At 36.2% G+C, this 21408-nt stretch overlaps 1 protein-coding gene across 1 annotated transcript in view; it reads left to right on the forward strand.

The window, feature by feature from the left end:
• Positions 1-21408, forward strand: part of LOC132117872 (ADAMTS-like protein 3) — a 172676-nt gene that overhangs the window by 118158 nt on the left and 33110 nt on the right. The window contains exons 9-15 of the mRNA XM_059527206.1: positions 4214-4371; positions 6426-6537; positions 7769-7907; positions 8064-8114; positions 10302-10506; positions 10998-11145; positions 20615-20699. Coding sequence (XP_059383189.1) covers positions 4214-4371; positions 6426-6537; positions 7769-7907; positions 8064-8114; positions 10302-10506; positions 10998-11145; positions 20615-20699 — 898 coding nt within the window. The remainder of the gene's footprint in view (positions 1-4213; positions 4372-6425; positions 6538-7768; positions 7908-8063; positions 8115-10301; positions 10507-10997; positions 11146-20614; positions 20700-21408) is intronic.

Raw genomic sequence — 21408 nt, forward strand, 5'->3', positions numbered from 1 at the left:
ATTTTAAAAATGGGGTTTGAGTGAACTGAAGATTGCTTGCACCGATCAACTATCCCAAGCTCAGGTAATGAATTAGGCATTTCTTTTTTCATACATAAAATACTTTAAAAGACTAGAAAAATAAAGAAAACGAATACATATGATCCAAAATCTAACAGCCAAGTTTATGAACTTGCCCTATAGATTTGTTCATTGAGATGTTTTAGATATTATAGCTCTTTTATAATGTGCCAATAATTGCCATTGTTTATCGTTTCAAGCCATAAAATATCAAATCACCATCCGTTGTTGAAAATATTCAATGTGATTTTAACAATTTCAGATATAAATAAATGTCTTTCCGTTGTTTGCAAATATGATATGCTGTTTTGGAAATAATTGCGGGTCCTTCATGTAAATAGTGCAAGAGAACAACATGTGTTAGCGGTAAGGGAAAATCAAACAACTGGTCAAAGCGGCAAGAGAGCAGCTAGTGGCAGCTGAATATAATTATGCCTTTATCGAAACAGCTCGCAAAGAGATTCAATTCCCACGTTGTCATTCTGCTCTTCTTGAGGGCATCTTGTGATAAAAATTTGCAGTTAACATTTATTTGCTTAGACAAACAGATTGAATGATGTTTTTTCTGTGATGTGGCAGTTTACAGATTAGAATGGTTGGGTTGAGAACTTTAATGTATGATTCAAAGATTAAAAAAAGGATTTTAACTTTTAGTTTTACTTTATTTCAAAGTTGGACACAAAGTTCTTGTGAAATGCAGTTTGCAAACAAGGAAAAAATTATAGAAATTAAAGCTTCAGGGTGGATATTTATTGGATCAAAGTAGGCATTACATAGAAAAAAGAATAAGGTGGATGGATGGATTGATGGATTAATGGATGGATGAATTTTGGATAATAAATACTATAGATGGATGGGTGGATGGATACATACTGTGGTTGGTTGGATGGATGAGTGGATGGATGGAAGATACATACTATAAATGGATGGATTGGTGGATGGACAAATACGATGGATGGATGGATGGATGGATGAATCGATGGATGGATGGATGCATATGATAAATTAATGGATGGGTGTATGGACACATACGATGGATGGATTTATGGATGATACATACTGTGGATGGATACATATGATGGATGGATGGATACAATGGATGGGTGGGTTGATGGATTCTGTGAATGGATGGACAGATACATACGATGATGGATGGATGGATAGATGAATGGATACATATAATGGATGATAGGATGGACGGATGATCAGTGTTGGGGAGTAACTAGTTACATGTAACGGCGTTACGTAATTTAATTACAAAATAAATGTAACAGTAATCAGTTACAGTTACTAAGAAAAAATGAGTAATTAAATTACAGTTACTTATGAAAATTGTAACGATTACAAAGAGGATTACATTTGAATATTTACACACATCCACACAGCTTATTTCTTTCCCAAATTGCACTAAGACATATGGCCCATAATCTCCGAGACGCGGAAAACACATTCGTAGAATCCAGTCATAAAAATGGAATTCAGCCTATAACGCGGACGCAATATGCCACATTTTGGACGAATAAATCAAAAGTAGGTCAGTACACTTGAATCAAAACCCGATATGGACTGATGTCTGTGAATATTAAGCCGCAAAAAGACTGAATATGAATCCTGCACGTTCTGCGTGTCTGTGGAAATCAGGCGCTGACTGGACATCGGGAGAACCGGGACTATTCCCGGTGGCCTGGCAGACGATTGGGCCTTCTACTTTAATATTGTTATTCTATAATTGCAGGCCGAATATACTAAAGCGATTATTTCCGAATCCGCCATTCGATAATTAAATCTCTAATAAATCATGAATCGGTTAGTCGTGACTGGCAATGGTTGGGCTCGCGTGCTCTCCGCGCCTCCGCCGAACGGTTTGGATCAGACTCAGAGTAATCAATGCGAGAGAGAGAGACCGGAGTGAACTGTGTAAGCGCACAGCTGGAGCAGAGAAGCGACACTTCTGTTCAGGGTTTCAGGTGCAGGTCAGTTTCATCTGTAAATATGCTAATGTAGTTTTGTCTTTGTTTACTTAGTCAAGCAGCAGCAGCACATTGCTCGCAATCACTCAAAATACTGTATAAACGACGTCATTATTATCTATTGTAATGTTACAGTAGTAAGTTAGCTGACAAATCATCATATTTTATCATAGGTTTAGGGGAGCTAGTGGATACAAAAACACAACGCTTAGGAAAATTAATGTAGCCTATGGTATGGCACTAACCGTGGTTTAACTATGGAATTTGTAGTAAAAATAAATACAAGTGGTAATTAATTTGCCAAAAAAACAAAATTGCACTTACAAAACATGGTAAAAGTCAAATAAAAATCTTCAGTATTAAAGTCATGAGAGAGATGGATGGATAATGGAAGTGAAGGTGCAGTTCAGGAGAGAACTCTTAATTACGTTGCAAGTCCCCCAACCTAAGGATTCAAATCTTTTTCATGTCAGGTCCAAAAAAAAATAGGGTTGTCCATGTATCAGAATGGGTTGTGGGTGTATGAGTGTGAGATTTCCCAGCCTATTTTTTTCCCAGTCCACCCCTCATGGGAATTAATCTCTAGAACAGTCACTTCATGAGCATTTTTTACTTATTTTGAGAAACTATCATCATATCATATACAAAGAGACAGCAGTGTTTCAAAAAGACACCAATGTTTCAGGAGTTTAGTACACAAAATAGGACACATGCTTATTAGATAACCGTATTTGAGTTGATGTATATGCTTTTATTTTTTTATTAACTATTTTGCCCCAAACCATTGTTAGATGCAGTTAGATGCCTGTAGTTATGCAAAGATTTGGTTTCAAAAACAGTATCTATAAACTATTTCTTTTGATTTTAAATCTGCTTTGAACTTCAGATCAATCTCTAAGTAAAAGGCAGTACTAAAGTCTGATTGTGTGGTGGATGTGTTCAAATGTGATCATCTTAATTCAGGTGATGAAGGATGGTGAAAGTCTGACAGTATTGAGCACTACTGTAAGGTTAAACCTGCATGGTGTAAAATGGTTGAAGATGATTAACAGTTGCAAATTAACATTCATTAGAAATTTATAAAAGTAATCAAAATGTACTCAAAAGTAATTAGTTACATTACTTTATTAAAGTAATTAAAAAAGTTACACTACTATTACATTTTAAATAGGGTAACTTGTAATTGGGGTGGTGTTAGCGCAGTGGATAAGACGCATGCCTGTGGTGTGGGAGACCCGGGTTCGAATCCACTGTGAACCGCCAGTGTGTCCCTGAGCAAGACACTTAACCCCTAGTTGCTCCAGAGGCGTGCGACCTCTGACATATATAGCAATTGTAAGTCACTTTGGATAAAAGCGTCAGCTAAATGTAAATGTAATCTGTATCCAAAGTAACCTTCCCAACACTGCGGATGATACATACTATGGATGGATGGGTGGATGAATCCTTGGAGGGATGGAAACATGAGATAGGATAGGATGGATGGACACTTACGATTTATGGATGATACATACTATAAATGAATGGATCGATGGGTGGATGGGCACATACAATGGATGGATTTATGGATGATACATACTATGGATGGATGGTTACATATGATGTATGGATGGATGTATGGATGATACATACTATAAAGGAATGTTAATGGTTGAGTGGGTGGATGGATACATAGGATGGATGGATGGTTGGATACAATGGATGGATACAATGGATTGGTGGCCATATTTCTTGTCCTCTTTCAACTCTACTTACATTAAATCTGTCAAAATGATCAAAAAAATCTTAACATGAATAATTTTAATTGAGTCAAAGTGTAACTTTATTAATAAAAAAAAGACCTTCATAAACTATGTGAAATTTTAGTTTTTAAAAGAGTAGTAGGGAGTTTCATCTGTTTAGCGTCTGCCAGACAACCACACAACCTCCATCTGAAACGAAACACGGGTCAGCCAACCCTAACATGCAGAGTGCTTGACAGGTAGGCCGTGTTACAGTTTAGAGTTCAGTTTTTTAGAGTACAATTTTAGTAGTGATCCATTCCGCTGACAGTTAGCACTGCTTTAGGGACAGGTGTGCTTTCTCAGTACACCTGTTTCAGCAATATCTGTTAGGTAGTAGCAAGATTTCATTTGTGGTAATCCTGCGAAATCACTCATTTAACCTTAAATGTTGTATTTCAGTGATTGAAGCTCATGCACCAAATAGCAGGAGAGAAGAGGTGGTGTTCAGCTCTTCAGGTTCTCATTCACTGGGTAACAACACGGTGGAGTACCAGAGAGGAGCAGACAGACAGACCCTCCGCTGCTATGGACCGCTGTCTGCAGACTTCACTATAAAGGTGGGTAATGAAAGCCGAATGACAAATTTATCTGCAAGTGGTAATAGAAAGAAAGTCAGAGATAGTCTGTTTGATGGATCTTCTCTTGTGTTGGAGATTGAACCCATGAGTCATCTAACTGAAGTACCTCCTAAAATTTGAAAGGAATAGTTTAACCAAAACTGGAACAATTAAGGAAAAAAACATATTATTTACTCTTTCAAACCTCCATTATTTTTTCCCCCCTTATAACATACAAACAAGATGTGATGCACCTCTTTTCCACACAACAAAAGTGTATGGTCTGTTGTATTCATAACGCTGCTTTGTAAGATAAAACTACAAAAGAAGATTGGAGAAATATTTAAAACAAATTTCCAGTTTTATTATACATAATACTGTAATTATAATGATATGTTGTTTAATTTATATTTTTACAATGTTAATAATCAGTGTTGGGTGTAATGCATTACTAAGGAATTACTCCTAATTTTTCTGTAGTGTAAATACTGTTACTGGTGATGTTATTGCATTAAATACTGTGTAGACTATAGTCTATATAAAACAATAGTGTATTTAACATCAAGTTTAACATCTAATGTTAAAATAAATGTTTTTAATAGGCCTACTTAGTGCTTTTAAAAACTTTGCTCAGTTCAAGGGTAGGTTATGCAAGTTTATATTATTTATTTAAAATAATTAAAAGAGAAGTTTCATGTCTACTTGTATTGTTCAACTAGTCGAGGTTGATGTGGGATTTAGAAAGTAATCATATTTGACACATCAAGCTATTATGGCTCATACAATGATATAGGAGATTATAAAGCTCCTTGTATAACTGTAAAGCAGACTACTGTATTTACATAAAATGCAATAATATGTCTTAGTGATGATATGTTAAATGCTTAATTTTTATCTCAAATCTCTCTCATTTTTATTGTAGGGATAAAACATAATGCAGTGCAATGATTGAGAGATGAAAAAATATGGATCCATGGATCTTTTTGTATATTTACTTTTACTTGATTTTTCTAATTAAAAAATGTAAATCAAGTAAACCTAAGTTGCTTCAGTCCAGTAAATGTTCATCTATAAAAAATATTACTAAAAATATAAAAGTTATATTAAAGAATTTATGCGTGAACCACAACCTGAAGATGAAAATTTTTACAATTAATAGGTAGACTCAATCTGTCCTCCAACCAATACACTCGTATAGGTCGTTCGTCCAAATCCCTGAAATACGACCCATCAGAGCGCATACTACTGTGCCCCTATCGGCTACAGGACGTTTTCATATTAATGTTTTGTACTCTTTTATTTGCGCTATAATTTGGGTTTTGTGTAGTTCAATTGGTAGCGTATTGCATTATACGACTATGTAATCATGCATTTTGCACATTTTCACATTTTGATTGGTAATGACGTTATACGTCATTTCATGATGACAGATGCAACACGTTACTGTCATTATTTTTACACTTGCTAGAGGGCGCTTAACTTTAAAATGTAAATATAGGTCGTAATAACGTGCTTGCACAAACGACCTATATGTTCGTTTTTTGTTGGAGGACAGGCTCTGACTGTGAAAGTTTCAAACAAACTCAGGTTGAAGTTTCATGATGAGCAGAGAGAATCAGTGTTAACTCTCCTCGTCAAACTGTAAACACAGAACAATGTGATTTTAATCATGTTAGACTTTCTCATGTCGCAACCTGAAGATTCTTGATTAATCTTGACACTATGGCTTACAGTAATTGAACATGACTCATTACTCTAGTTAATCACAGCAGCACGCAAAAAGTATTTAACTAATCATCACAGCTCCAGAAATCAAGACTAGAAGATATTCAGTGGCAGATGATTTCTATGCAAATCATGACATGAGTTGGACTGTAGCCCCTTGAGTAAATTTGCTGCTTTGTATACTGTACATGTCAAAATCATTTGGTTTTTAAAAATGAATGGGCTTTTATCTGATAATGCTTCTCATTTTTTTGTGTGATGTGATTATGAATATGACTATTAAAAGTAAACCATCAAACACATTATAAGTGAATCTGGATTCTTCTCAGGTAAGGTACGCCGGCCCTAAAGACACAGTGATGCAGTTCATGTTTTACCAGCCCATCCGCTACCAGTGGAGGGAAACTGACTTCTTCCCCTGCTCCGTCACTTGTGGAGGGGGTAAGTGTTGTAGATTGATTAAATATAGCCATTTTAATCAATCCCAGTGATTTGAATGGTTTACATTCACTAAAGACACTCGTTCAGCACACCTACAACACAAAGCTTAAAAATTTGGGATATTACTGTCCGATACTGGTGAGCCAATAATTATTTTCAGATTATGAAATTCTGTCATATAATTCTCAATTTTGAAAGAATGACCCATATAACTGAATTTTGTGGTCCTGGTTCACAAATATATAATCTAAATGTAAAAATAGGGGAAATTAACTGTACAAGTATATCCAATTGATATCAGTTGAAATATATCCAGTATCAACCAATGTCAATACTGATAAATTAAAAAAATCTAATATCTGCTTTGAAATTGGCAGATAATTGATTTGGAACCCATTTATCATGTAGTAATATGATTCATGCATGCATTATTAAAATGCTGCCTTGTCATAAATGATAACTGTTTTTAGAAAAAATAACTTCTAAAATTTGTTTTATGTGTCTTTGGATAATATTAGTTTATGATAAGCTGACTGTTATTTTTGATGTTTGATGGACTTTGTTTCTTTGTATCAGCTTTAAATGTAAAATAAGTGAAATAAGCACAAAAAAAAAAAAAAAAAAAAAAACTCTAATATTGGCAGATAATTGATTTGGTACCTGTCATGCATCAAAGGGTTAGTTCATCCAAAAATGAAAATTATGTCATTAATAACTCACCCTCATGTCGTTCCAAACCCATAAGACCTCCGTTCATCTTTGGAACACAGTTTAAGATATTTTAGATTTAGTCCATGAGCTTTCTGTCCCTCCATTGAAAATTTATGTATGGTATACTGTCCATGTCCAGAAAGGTAATAAAAACATTATCAAAGTAGTCCATGTGACATCAGGGACATCAGTTAGAATTTGTTGAAGCATCGAAAATACATTTTGGTCCAAAAATAACAGAAATTACGACTTTATTCAGCATTGTCTTCTCTTCCGGATATTTTTTTCTGGTGCACCCAATAACAAAGATAACATGTTAGCAGTGTCACTGCAGTGTTGTGAACAGACCCGGAAGAGAACACAATGCTGAATAAAGTCGTCATTTTTGTAAAATAATACTTTTTAGGTTCTAAAAATTTTGGACAAATTCTTGGCTAATATTGATTTCTGATAAACATTTGACTATTAGTTTTGCTTAGTTATTAGTTATGCTTAATGGTGCTTTGTGTCATCTCTGAAGGTTATCAGCTGAATTCGGCTGATTGTATGGACATTCGTTTCAACAAATCGGTTGCGGAACATCTTTGCCACAGCTTCCCAGAAAACACCAAACCCACACCCAAACTCAAGGAGTGCAACATGGATCCCTGCCTCGAAAGGCTGGTTCTGTCTTATTGACCCACCATGACTAAACACAATGAATGGAGAATAAATCTCAGTAAACCAGAGGCTGTCTGTGCATGAGACTTCCTGTTCATCAGCTTATGATAGTGTGGATAATGGCTTGAAAGCTAATGGTGTTTGTTTCTCTGCAGTGATGGGTTCAAGGAAGTGATGCCCTACGACCAGTACCAGCCTCTACCACGGTATGAAATTATTTATTGTACAGCACACTTACCGCTCACATACTCATGGAGATCAGTGATGCTCACTGGCAGAATTTAACGTCATTTATCAGGACCAACTTTGAATGTTAATTTGTCAAGTCTGCAAGCCCAGAACATAGTTTTAATACTGGACAGTTTGATGAAAGAGTTATCTATTTAAAAGTAATAATTTCAGTACTTTGATAGATGCACATTATTTAAAGGTTTAAGGTCTGTAAGGTTTAATACGGAAATAAATTAATACTTTAATACTTTTAATCAGCATAGAGATATTACATTCATCAAAAGTGACAGTAAAGCAGGTTATTTTTGATGTCACTGAGATACTATTTTTAGATTTTATTAACATTTGAATTAGTTTTTATATTTTATCTAAATTTTAGTTGTCCATAGTTTTCATTCATTTTTTTTATTTCAGTTTTTGTTATTTTAGTACATCAAGATAGACTAAATGAAAATTGAGTATTTATACCCCTTCCTTTATCTCCACGTTTTTTTGTTGCTACCTTAGGTTAAACTGCTTTAAATTACTTTTTTCCCACATAAATCTACAGTCCATACACCATATTAACAAAGACAAAACAGAATTGTCACAACTTCGTACATTTATTAAAAATAAAAAACTGAAATGGGTACATTGCATAAGTATTCATACGCTTAACTAACTATTTAGCTGAAGTGCCTTTAAAGCCTCAAATAGTAGTAGCCCTTTATTGTCACTAGTCACAAGTACCAGCGAAATTAGCCATCAACCTGTCCATACATGCATGTCAGGGTTTTGCACTGTCGCTCTGTTTGTTTTGTTTCGTGTCAGCACATGACCTTGTTGATTGTTTTCTCTGCCATGTGCTCCCTTAGCCCCTCCTCCTTGTTTCCTCTCTACCACACCCTCTTGTTGTGCTCACCTGGCCCCTCATGTATTTTACTCCCTATTTATAGTGCCCCTTACCCATTTGTGTTTGCTGGTTCGTGGTCATTTTCACCCCACTGGCAATGTCTTGGGTTCTGTCTGTGGATGTGGCTGAATATGTGTCCATGTCTCCTCGCCTGGTTGGTCTTGTGCCCTTGTTTTGTTAGTCCTTGTAGTTCCATGTTCTTGTCTTGCTCCTTGTTTTAGTAATTTGTTTGTTCTTGCTTTTTTTTGCTTTTACTTGTAATATTTAGTGCTTTAGTCCTGATTCTTGTTTTTTTATATTTAAGTTGGTTAAATTGGGGATTTCTTATTTTGTTACTTTACTCTTTATTAGTTCATTAGTTTATATTCTTGGGTTTTATTTGTGTTTTTGTGGAGCTTTGTCCTGTCTAGTCTTGTGTTCGAGTTCCTGACCTGTCCCTGTGTGTCCTGCCCTGGTTCTACCTGTCTGGCACTTGGTCTGCTTCAGAGTCAGCGGTCAACAAGTGTCTGAGCTCTGCTCTATGGTGCCTTGTGTGGTCTTCTCCATCAGCCTGGTCTTGCCGCCCACTCTGTTGCCAAAGTATTCTGTCAGTTGTTTTCTGAAGCTGTCCCAGTGGCCTTCCCTAGCTGTTTACGATGTTCCTGTTGTGGTATCTATTGTGCACTTCACTACCCTCTTGTATCAGTCTGTTGTCAATAAACCGTTATCTCAAACTGCAATTGGGTCCTCCTTCCAGATCCCTGAGCATAATCGGCTGTTAAATATTTTATGAAGACCTGTGTGCCTTTCCAAACCATACCTATTCAATTGAATTTGTCACAAGTTAACTTCACTTGAAGTGTAGTAACATCTACAAGCAATATGATTGCTCCTGAACTAAATTTCAATTGTCCCAGTATGAATACTTATGCAATGGAATCATTTAAGTTTTTTATTTTTAATAAATTTGCAAAGATGTTAAAAACCTGTTTTTTGCTTCACTGTTACTGTGTATGGAGTGTAGACTGATGTGGAAAAGAAGTAATTTAAAGCAGTTTAACATAAGGCTGCAACATAACAAAACTTGAAAAATGAATACATTCGCAAGGCACTGTATATAAATTATTTTAGTTAAAGTTTATTTTATTTCAAGTAACAAATTATTTTATGGTTTTCGTTTTAGTTATCAATAATAACCCTGTAGTAAAAGACTTTTATAATGTTACAAATTATTTCAATTTTCTATCTCATCAAAATGTCCTGAAAAATGGTTTGTATAATATTGCTGCAGATGGGAGCAGAACCCGTGGACGTCGTGTTCGGTGTCGTGTGGAGGAGGATCTCAGGAGAGAAGCGTGGTGTGTGTCGAGGAGGATGTCCACGGGCAGATCGTGCAGGTGGAGGACTGGAAGTGCACACACTCTCCTCGACCAATCAGCAAACAGAGCTGCAACACCTTTGAGTGTCCGCAGTGGATGGCCATGGAGTGGTCTCAGGTAAGTGATCTTTACTGACCTCTTCTTCCATTTCCGATGACCATTGACCATCTATAGCTCTGTTTTACAAACTAGTGAGCTGCTTCTGTGTCCTAACCTAAATAAAATCATGTGAATGACTGATTTGAAACACAGCAGCTCTGTTCATGATGAACTGAATGAGATTTAATGCTCAAAGCTGATTCCAGCATCTTGATGTTAGCATATTTTGTAAAGCTGATGACACAATATTTTAGTAAGTTATAAAATGCTGAAAATATTGACACCATAATAAGTAGTCTGTCTTTAGGACTATATTTATTTTATGTTTATATGTATGTTGATATATAATTGAAAAGAGGTATTATACCAGGAGTAAATTACATTTGAAAATATATTTAAATAGCAAACAGTAATTTTAAATTGAATTAATATTTCACAATATAAAATCTTTTCGCCTGTATTTTTGATGAAATATGTATTTGTTTGTGTTTTTTATCTGTGTTATCCAGTGCACGGTCACCTGCGGCCCAGGTTTGCGGTACAGAGTGGTGCTGTGTGTGGATCACAGTGGTCAACATACTGGCGGCTGCAGTCCTCATCACAAACCCCATATCAAAGAGGACTGCCTGGTCCCCGTCGCCTGCCACAAACCACGAGGTACAAACACAAAAAGGAGATCCACTATCGAGTGAGCTACTCTGCTGAGTACTGTCTACATAGTCAGCTGATTTGTGAGTCAGCATCCTCACTGAAATACAGCCTTATACAGTGGATTTAAAGCATTCTACATAAGCAGGAATTGCACATCTGAAATGATTTCATTCCGAATAATTTTAATATTGTCGTGTTGCTAAGCTAATGACATAATGCTCTAATACAGACCCAGCCCCTCATTGCCAAAGACAATATTTGAAAGCCCCTAAAAATATTTCTAATTCTTTTGCTATAATGACAAAACCGCTTATTTTCAAACTTTTTTATTTAAAGAAACTAGGAGGGGGCATTTAAATTAGGGTAAATAAGTAGTTCAATTATATATAAATAGGACCAAATATGTATAAAAATTATATTTAATTAAAATGAATAAAAATAACAATTATAAATAATTCCAGAAGTAAATGGTGTAAACTTTTTATTATCCATGAATTTACACTTTCAATTCATTTATGATTACAGTGTTTTATTTTATTTTATTGCAATATAAATATAAATAGTACTTTCTATCTGATAACGGCTTGACAAAGTTAGAAAATGTATATTCTTTAATAAATAATGTATTTCATTCAATTATTTATTTATTTATCAATCACATTTTATTAATTTTCAAGACTTTCATGACTTTTATGAATCCCTTATATATCTATGTTTTCAAAGACTCGCAGTGCCTTCTAGGAAAGCCTTTTTGGTGAAATATACATTCAGTGCTGACTTCTTTCTCGCACAAGTTCCTTTGGGTTTTTTTTTGACAAATCAAACAATGCAATAATGTGATTCATCGTAGCTGGTTAGTCTCGTTCAAGGCTTTGAACTCTTCATGGAAGAATTTTCTGAAATGCCTTCAGAGAAAATAAATGGGAAATAAATCTGGAGCCAAGGCCGCTGATAAAGTGAGCAGTCACTGCTGAGCTCCATTCATCTACTAATAAAAACTAACATTAAAACATTGATATGATTAAAATGCTGTTAGAACTTATTTGTTTCAGGGAAGCATTTAAAGTCTCTGTTCCAAAACCTAGTAATAAAATTACGCTGCCCTTTAAGGAACCCCATTTTGCAGCACTGCGTGTATCCATCACAGAGAATATAATGAGAATGTGCAGTGCAAAAAAATCCATCCGAGATAGTGAACTGCAGGAAAGAAACGTTTATCATTTTGTATCATTTTGTATTTGAGTGAAGTACAGAAATGCTGACTGCGTTGAGTCTGCGTAGATTCTTCATCTCAGTGTAGGATGTTGCTTATGTAGGCAGCAGGGAAGCTCACTAGACTTTGGAACACAGCCAAAGCGGACTCCATTAGGGAACAGTCAGAGCCTACAGCTGTCAGACAGGAGAGAAGAGTGTGTGCCACAGACATGCTCATGAAATAACGTGTGATGTGAATATGAAATGCTCCATAAGTGCAGACAGTCACAGTGAGCTCATGGAGAGTCAGTCACGGTGTGTTTTAGAGCTTTTTCTTGCTGTGGAGTTAATTAATACCTGTGACTTCTCTCTGACTCTCACTTTATTTTCCTGTCAGGTCCGTGTTACTTCAGACTTGTTTTTTTCTTTCAGTGTATTTCACGTAGGAGAAAACATGAGAATGAAATCTCTTTTGAAATCTCATTATGATATCTGTTGTTTTCTCTAGTCCCAGTGAAGTAAAGTTAACTAAAGTTTACTTCTTTATATCAGAAATTAATTAAACAAGTGGCTGAAAATAAATACAGATAATTAAAATGTCATTAGAGTACAGAGCTATTAGAATGTTAATGCAATTGATTTTGAATAATGAATTTTGAAAGTCTAAATTAATTGTGATTTTATTGTTATTATTGAATGGATTTATAGCTATGATATGTTTGTATTATTTATGTGAAAATGTTAAAACAAATTCATTCAACAAGTGGTTCATATGAGTCAGTGATCCACATGTCTATAAATATCCCCATGTCTATAAATATAATTCATTTATTTTAACAACACACACACACACACACACACAACTATATATATTGTGACGGGGGGAGCACAAGACAGACACAGTGGGCGTGGCGTCAGGCCTCGGAGAGGCTTTTATTAACAGAAAATCAAATAAAACGGGATAAAGGTGGCCAAAGGGGAAGAGTGTCCAAAATAAACAGGGAATCTGGTGTCCTTGTCGTGCTGCGGGGTTTGTGTGGGTCGGGCAGTGTTCATGGAGGAAGGGTCCAGGTAAGGGGCAGAGTCCGGCGGCCGCACGCGCTCCCCTATTCGGTCCGGGGCGCGAGGGGTGGTGGCTTCCTCTAGTGGCCGCATCACTCTCGTTGGCCGTGACGCTGGCAGGGGATGGACGGCCCGGCATCCTGGCCCGACGGCCGTGTAAACAGGTGCGGTTCCCATCCTGATCGCGGGTCCGGCAGGTCACGTCTCTTGTGGCGCGGTAGTCCCTCAACGCACCCGTCCTGGACCCACGAGGACACCAGTGTGCATGCACGGGGAAAAGACCGGTCTCCCGAGGAGAGGCGCGTTGGGCTTTTAAACAGCGGCGGTGATGAGGCTCCATTTCCTTCAGGTGTGCCCCACTACACGCCGCCAGCCCTGACTCGTCCAGCACCCCTCCTCTCACACACCCACTCCAGTCGGGAGCCTGGTGAAGGGCGGCGATTTAGGACGGGGTGCCGGTGACAATCAGGGAGGAGATTGTCTCGTCACAATATATATATATATATATATATATATATATATATATATATATATATATTAGTGGTGGGCTGTTATCGGCGTTAACATGCTGCGTTAACGTGAGACTCTTATCGGGTGATAAAAAAAATATCGCCATTAATCTATTCTCAAAGTTGGGTTGAGAGCTGGGTCTATACTAAGCAAGCTATGATGACTTTCACCTTGATATTTTATCGCGGATCTATACCTAGCCTAATCTGTAGGGGGCGAGAACGAGTCTTTAAACCTACTGTGAAATTACCACATCAAACGTGACGTGCTAACACGGTGCGCACGCAGAGAGAGAGCCGTGTATCACGGACAGCGACACTGAACAGAGCTCTCTTCTGCGAAGTTCTCCTCGAAGTCCCTCCTGCACCTGAACGAACAAAAACAAATTGCAGTTTGAATAAACAAAAAGATATAAGTGAGCCCAATTCAGCACCGCGGTGTTCTGTTGTTCAGGGCTCACGCAGAGAAAGGCATCTCAAAACACTTGAACACCGAATCTGCTTCTTTTTGCTTTTGTGTCGACAAATACATACAAAATATGTCAAAATACCCGCCTTAGAAAGTATGCTCGAAAAAACAGTTATTTCTTAAGTGAAAGTAAACAGTTGAGGAAAAAAATGGAATGTGTATTATATTGGATGCGTTCATCGTCATAATTTAGCTACTGGCTGCTGTAATGTTAATCCAAGAAAATGAAAGAAAATCACTCACTGCTCTTGACTGAATTACTTTGTGGTTTTAACAAGAATTAATGCACAGTCAAACCAAAAATTATTCAGACACCAGTGTAAGGGAAACAGGTCAATTTAGCTCAAAGGGAATCATTTAAGATTTTAAAGGGAATTTGAAAAGAATCACTGTTTCATGGCTGATCACTGAGACGCCCTGCGATTCACTGAACGAGCCGTTTAACATCAAATCTGCGCTGGATATTAATATCCAAAGTATAGTGAAAACACTATCAATTAGCACAGTAACAAGATCGGCAGTTTAAGACATTAACTTGTAAGCACAAAACACAAGATACTTCTCTTTTCAATATGAATAAGGCTTTATTAGATAAATCTAAGACATATAAACTAATCTAACACATACGCACGCACTCACACATTCACACAAGTTGCAGGAAGATCAAAAGTTAGGGAAAGATGAGTTTAAGAGAATGGGAATGTGGAATCCCAAGTTTACAGCAATACATATTGTATTGCTTATGTGTTTTTTTTCTTTTTCTTCTTTCTTTCTTTTTAAAAGGAGTCCCCTTTGTTGTCGTTGAAAGGTGGTTTCCCGATGTCGCTGATTGGCTGGAAGTTCAGTAGTTGCTGAAGTGACGTCTTGGGAAGCCCGTGGTTGGGCGTTGGCTGACGATGCAGAGTTGTGTGGGCTGGTTGAAGTTGAACGGGCAGTCGAGGTTAGACTCGGAGACCGGCATTACAAAACTTAACTCAGAACAAGAAACTCTCAAACGGAAAAGAAAAGAAGTAAAGTTTGACGAGACTAGGTGGTGTTTCTTCTCATCGTGGCTAAGTAGCAGCAGGCGTGCAGGCCGAAGCACGCTGGAACCCCACTCAAAGAACAGTGATGATTAAAAGCATGGCTAGAAGCAAAAGCTAGGAAGTAAAGCTACAAGCTAAAAGCAGGCATGACTAATAGCAGAAGCTTAACGCAAGCTAAAAGCTAAAAGCAGACATGACTGATAGCAAAAGCTAAACGCATAGCTAAAAACTAAAAGCAAAATTTTATGGTGTCCTAAGTATTTAAACTGGCCTGTTGGCCACACCTCAAATGTTGTCTTGACCAATCAGATATTGTCTTGGCTTGGGGGTATCATAAATCATATGTTATCTTATCAAGTATGTGGTCCGAATTTTCCCGCTCTTGAAGGGCATCATTTTGGACATGATTCCTAGAACAAGAATAAGATACATTTGACAAATAACTGATGGTCAGGACTGTTTCAAGCTAACAGATTCGAACACATACATACTAGACATGAATATGTATCCTTAAGCTATCCAATAGTTATTAAAAGACATACACAATAAGTGATTATAACATGATAATCAAATGTGTGGGTTACATATAAATTAATATGGAGTGAAGCGATGGACTTATATTCATTTATAAGTCTTTTTGAGTTCATTTTGGTCCATATATATGCAGAAAAGACAGTTTCTGTGCCATTCTCTTGACCAAGATTTCTGTGGAGACCAAAGGTTAAAAGGCTCCCCCTTAGGAATTTCAGTCTGGTTCTGCTGGGGGAAGTCAATCTTCAAAGGATCTTGTGTAGTACTCTGATGGGTTTACATGTGATGTCTGGTGTTGCATCTCAATTACTTGCCCCAAATATGACAATCTCTTCTCTGAATTGAAATTGTCAATAATTGTACTAATGGTGTTAATGTCAAAAGCTGTTCTGTAAAAGAGTTGGTTGGTTGGTTAACTTGTTTCTGACTTGTGGCACTAGGACTGATTTATGACCTCCGGTTGCCTTCCTGAGGAATTTGGCTCATGTTTCAACCACAGTCATGATCGACTCTTTTATTTGTCTGATTCGGGTCAGATCCGCTACACCAGATATAATTTTTGATATATTTGACTAGTAGGTACAGGACACTATAATACATTTATGTAAGTGAGTATAGCAAAATTAAGTGAACTTTGACATATTATACCCAAAGAATCTTCATACAGTGAACTACTAGTGAAATTGATAAAAAAAAATTGTATATCAAAAATTATTCAGCACTTTATAAAGCACCATGTATTGCTTATGTGGTTTTTTTTCTTTTTCTGAATTGCTAATGCAACCTTTTCACACCACAGTCTGAACAAAATTAAGCATTGCTTGGTAATTGTTCAACAAAGTATTGATGGTAGTGTAAATATTGTCATAATAACAGTTGTCTGTAGTTTTGGTTGATTGTAATCCATTACATACATTTCTATCAAAGTTATGACATTATCAAGACAAATTTGTTCTGACACAGTTTAACTCTAAGTTCTTGTCATATTTTAGAACCATTTTACAAGCGATAGCAAATAAACTGTAATAATGTGAGAAATGTTGAAGGTGTCTGAGTAAATGTAGTTTTGATTGTATATTTAATTTTTACATTGAAGACTATCCAGTGCTATTTACATTTAATTATTCAGTTTCTGTACCTTGACACCTACAAACTTGAAAAAAAAAACTTAAACATTGTGTAAATAGCACAAATAAAATAAAAACGAACAAATAAAAACAACGTTCACTGGGGCCCCGCTGACCCCAGCTACTGCACTGGGTGCAGAAGCAGCACGGACTTATACTCATTTTGCTTTCACACAGGACGCGTTTGCAGTCCGCTACTCGGTACATAAACGATCGATCACCTGGAGCGCACTGACGGACCGCAACCGTGTGAACGCTGGAATCTGTTAACATGGGTGCGTAAAAAAATACGAAACGCATACGCACTGCAGACGGATTATGTGTAAAACAGGCGTAAGGTTGTTTGCACCTTGTGCAATGTGGAATTCGTTTACAGCTTTCTCAAGCAGTTTGTGATGCATTTTGGAAACAGGAGATGAGCCCCTGGTCTAATGCACCACCTGGCTTGAGAAACCCGTTCTAAAAGACTTACTTTTAGTGAGCCATTTTAATCTATATTAATTCCAAGATTACAGTGGGATTAATCTAGATTTAAAAAATTAATCTGTGCCCACCACTATATATATATATATATATATAGTTGTGCTCATAAGTTCACATATCCCTTGCAGAATATGGAAAATGTTCATCATTTTAACAAATTAAGAGGGATCATGAAAATTGCATGTTATTTATTATTTAGTACTGTCCTGAATAAATTATTTCACATAACAGATGTTTACATATACTCCACAAGACCAAATAATAACTGAATTTATAAAAATTATCCCATTCAAAAGTTTACATACCCTTGAATCTTAACACTATTTGTGATTTCCTGGATGTTCCACAACTGTTTTTATATTTTGTGATAGTTTTTCATGAGTCCCTTGTTGGTCCGGAAAACCAAAGAATGTGCAGGAGCTGGAGGATTTTTCTGAAGAACAGCAGGCAGTTGAACTGTTCAGGACCAACAAGGGACTCATGAACAAATATCACAAAATATAAAAATGGATCATCCAGGAAATCACACATAGTGTTAAGATTCAAGGGTTTGTGGAGTATATGTTAACATATGTTATGTGAAATAGCTTATTCAGGACAGTGCTAATTAAAAAAAACATTTTTATGATCCCACTTATTTTGCTTCAATTATTAAGGGGTGTGTAAACTTATGAGCACAACTTTATACATATACATTTTCATAAATATACATAATTTTATTTTATTTTATTGTATTATAATTTTTATAGCTATGTACTCTTGTCAACTTTTTTTTATTACATTTTTTTTATCACATTTTATTTTATATCCTAACAGTATTGCTTTGCACGCTTGTCAAGCTTTATTTATTTCATTTTATTTATTTATTTGAATTTATCCAAAGCTATTTTTTGAAGAAACATCTAAGTTGAAGCATTTCTGAGAACTCTTTGAAAGCACAACCAAAATTTCATCTGGGTCTCTCCGTGTTACCGTGTCTTTTCTCACTTAAATATGTTACGTCTTTTTGGCAAGACACCCTTGTCATAAAGTCTTGTGTAATTAGTTCAAGTGATTTGTCCGGGTACATGAATTTTTTTCCTTTTTTCATGCCAAGTCATGCCAAACACAGTCCCGTCTGCTCATGAATCAAACTTCCTTTGTCGAGACAGAAAACTTGTGAGTTCAGGCACATAACAGGAGGTGTTTGTCATCTAGACGTCTAACACTTTTCCTCCTCACACGTGTTTTACATTTACAAGCTTTGCTTAAATCCTCCAAGTTTTCATTGAAGAAATACTTCACCCAAAAATGAAAATTCTGTCATAAACGAATGACCATAATGTCATTGCAAACCCAAAGAGAGACTTGAAGATCCCTTATAATTCTCCTTTGTGTTCCACTGAACAAATGCTCAGGTTTGAAATGAAATGAGAGTAAGTATTATTTTCATTTACATACCTCTCAAAAGTTTGGAGTAAGACTTTTTATATGAAAAATGTATGCTTTAATTCAGCAGTAATGCATTAAATGAATCAATAAAGTCATGGCTTCTGGTAAATGTATTGCTGTATTCAACATTAATAATACTAATAAATGCTTCTTGAGCAGCAGATCAGCATATTAGAATCTGAAGGATCGTGTGATACTGAAGACTGGAGTATTGATGCTAAAAATCCAAGCTTTGAATCACCGGAATAAATTAGATTTGAAAATATATTCAAATAGAAAACAGTTATTTGAAATTGTAATAATATTTCAGGATATTACTGTTTTTACTGTATTTTTTGATGAAATAATTGTAACCTTGGTGATCCTGAGAGACTTTTCAAAAACATTCAAAAATCTCACCAACCCCAACTTTTGAACAGTAGTGTATTCCTTTAAATGTAATATCAGTTACGCAACGATGCCAAAATTCAAGTAACCCTAATCAGAAACATCTGTGAGCTTTTTTTCACCAATAATTCTCTTCGAATCAATCAATTCCACACTTAACTTGAGCCTGACATGCTTGTAAAAACAGTGGGTTGAAATGACAGAGGGTCTATTGCCTGCTATTTCATCTCGACCTTCCCGCACGCCAAATCTGAGGACGTCTGCCATCATAGAAACCCAGAAACCCCGACTGAAGAGCCAAACCCTGAGCCCTCGGCATGTTCTGCCGCGAGACTTTACTGCTGCCCCACAGTCACCAACAGCTGTGATAATCCTGTTCCAGATCAATAAATGGTTGCTTGCATAAATATTTGGTTGTCACATGGAGATTTATGTTGAGCTTTATTAGCTTTGTTAGGGTTGGGGGTTGGAGGGGAAGCAGCCGGACTCAAACTGGCTTTGTAACCTTCACAAAGACGTATGACCCAGTGATGGTACAACAGATGTTCATAGCAGGAAGGGTTTCTGGTGAAATGTGAGTGTCCCTCGACACTGATTTCGCACAACTTGGCTTACTGTATCTTTTTGTCATCTTTTATCTGACACTTTCATCCAAAACAGTTTACAGAACACTTAATACCTTGACAGTCCTCCTCGGAGTAACCTGAGGTTGTGTGTCTTGCTCAAAAGTACAATGGGCGATGGTTTGTGGATCACTACTTACAGGGATTGAACCTACAACCTTTGGTTATCAGCCCAGAATTGATTTTCCCACACCACTCTCAACTAATGGGCTCTTATAAGTAGCCAAGCGCCACTTTTTACCATTATGAACCTCAAAATTGTTTTTATAATTTTAGATGTTTTTAATATCTGACATTAAATTCTGTACTGTGGTAAGTTAGAGTTTCAGTACATATAAAAAGAGCGGTTTCTGTTGTGTATTAGATGCTGGTCTGCTAGTTTCCATCAGCATTTTAACTAGCTTAACCAGAAAGTTTTGTAGCAAGATCAAAGCCGCATTTATCAGCATGAATATGCTTACTTGTATAAAATGGACTTTTAAGTAGAGTTAAAATATTTTGACTCTTTAATTAGATCAGATTTGGTGATATCTGTTAATAGAGAGGAAGATAGGTTTAAATGCTCTACTCGGTGCATGATTACTTTTTTTATTTACAATAATGTTATCCAATATTGTGTTTATTGCTTTCTCAGAGAGCCAACCTGTTGAAGCCAAGCTGCCCTGGTTGAAACAGGCTCAAGAGTTGGAAGAAACCAAAATAGCCTTGGAAGATCCTACGTGAGTTTATTTTCTTTATATTGTACATTACAGGTAAGTATCATGAAAAAGATACTGGATTTTTGACTTTTATGAGTTTTAAGCTCTAATCATCAAAATTCAAACAAAAAAACTTTGAAATATTTTAATGTGTCAGAAATGTTGAACAGTTGTACGGCTTCTTTCTTTCTTTCTTTCATTTTTTCTTTCTTTCTTTGTGGAAACCATGGTCCATGTATATACAATATTTAAAACATAACCTCAAACTTTTGAATAATGATGTATTTTAATAATATCTTTAAGTGTGAAAAATGTGTTTTTTTTTATTTATCAAATGATTGTTCCTTTTATTGGAGGAAAAGTAATTTCAGATTGAGTGCATAAACATATATATAATATACACACACACATATATATATATATATGTTTCAATGTTATCAAAAGACTGAAAAAGTTATGCATTGTTGAATATTTTAGCTGTATCTTTCAGCCCTACCTTTCACTCACTGCTGAGAACTTCTAGGTCATTTGAGTGCGAGGCCATATGATGTCATGGTGTCATGCAGATAAACATTACCTTTGCTCTGATTTATTGTAAAATAAACCTGTCCAATATCTTTGTGGGAGTTTATCCAGCAGACAAAGATTCCAAGGATTCAGCACTGGCTTCATCCTTACCTTTGAGTTAGTTACAAGCAAGCTCACATGGAACTGGAGGTTCCAACAGAAG

Source organism: Carassius carassius, chromosome 3 (assembly GCF_963082965.1).
Source record: "Carassius carassius chromosome 3, fCarCar2.1, whole genome shotgun sequence".
NCBI lineage: Eukaryota > Metazoa > Chordata > Actinopteri > Cypriniformes > Cyprinidae > Carassius > Carassius carassius.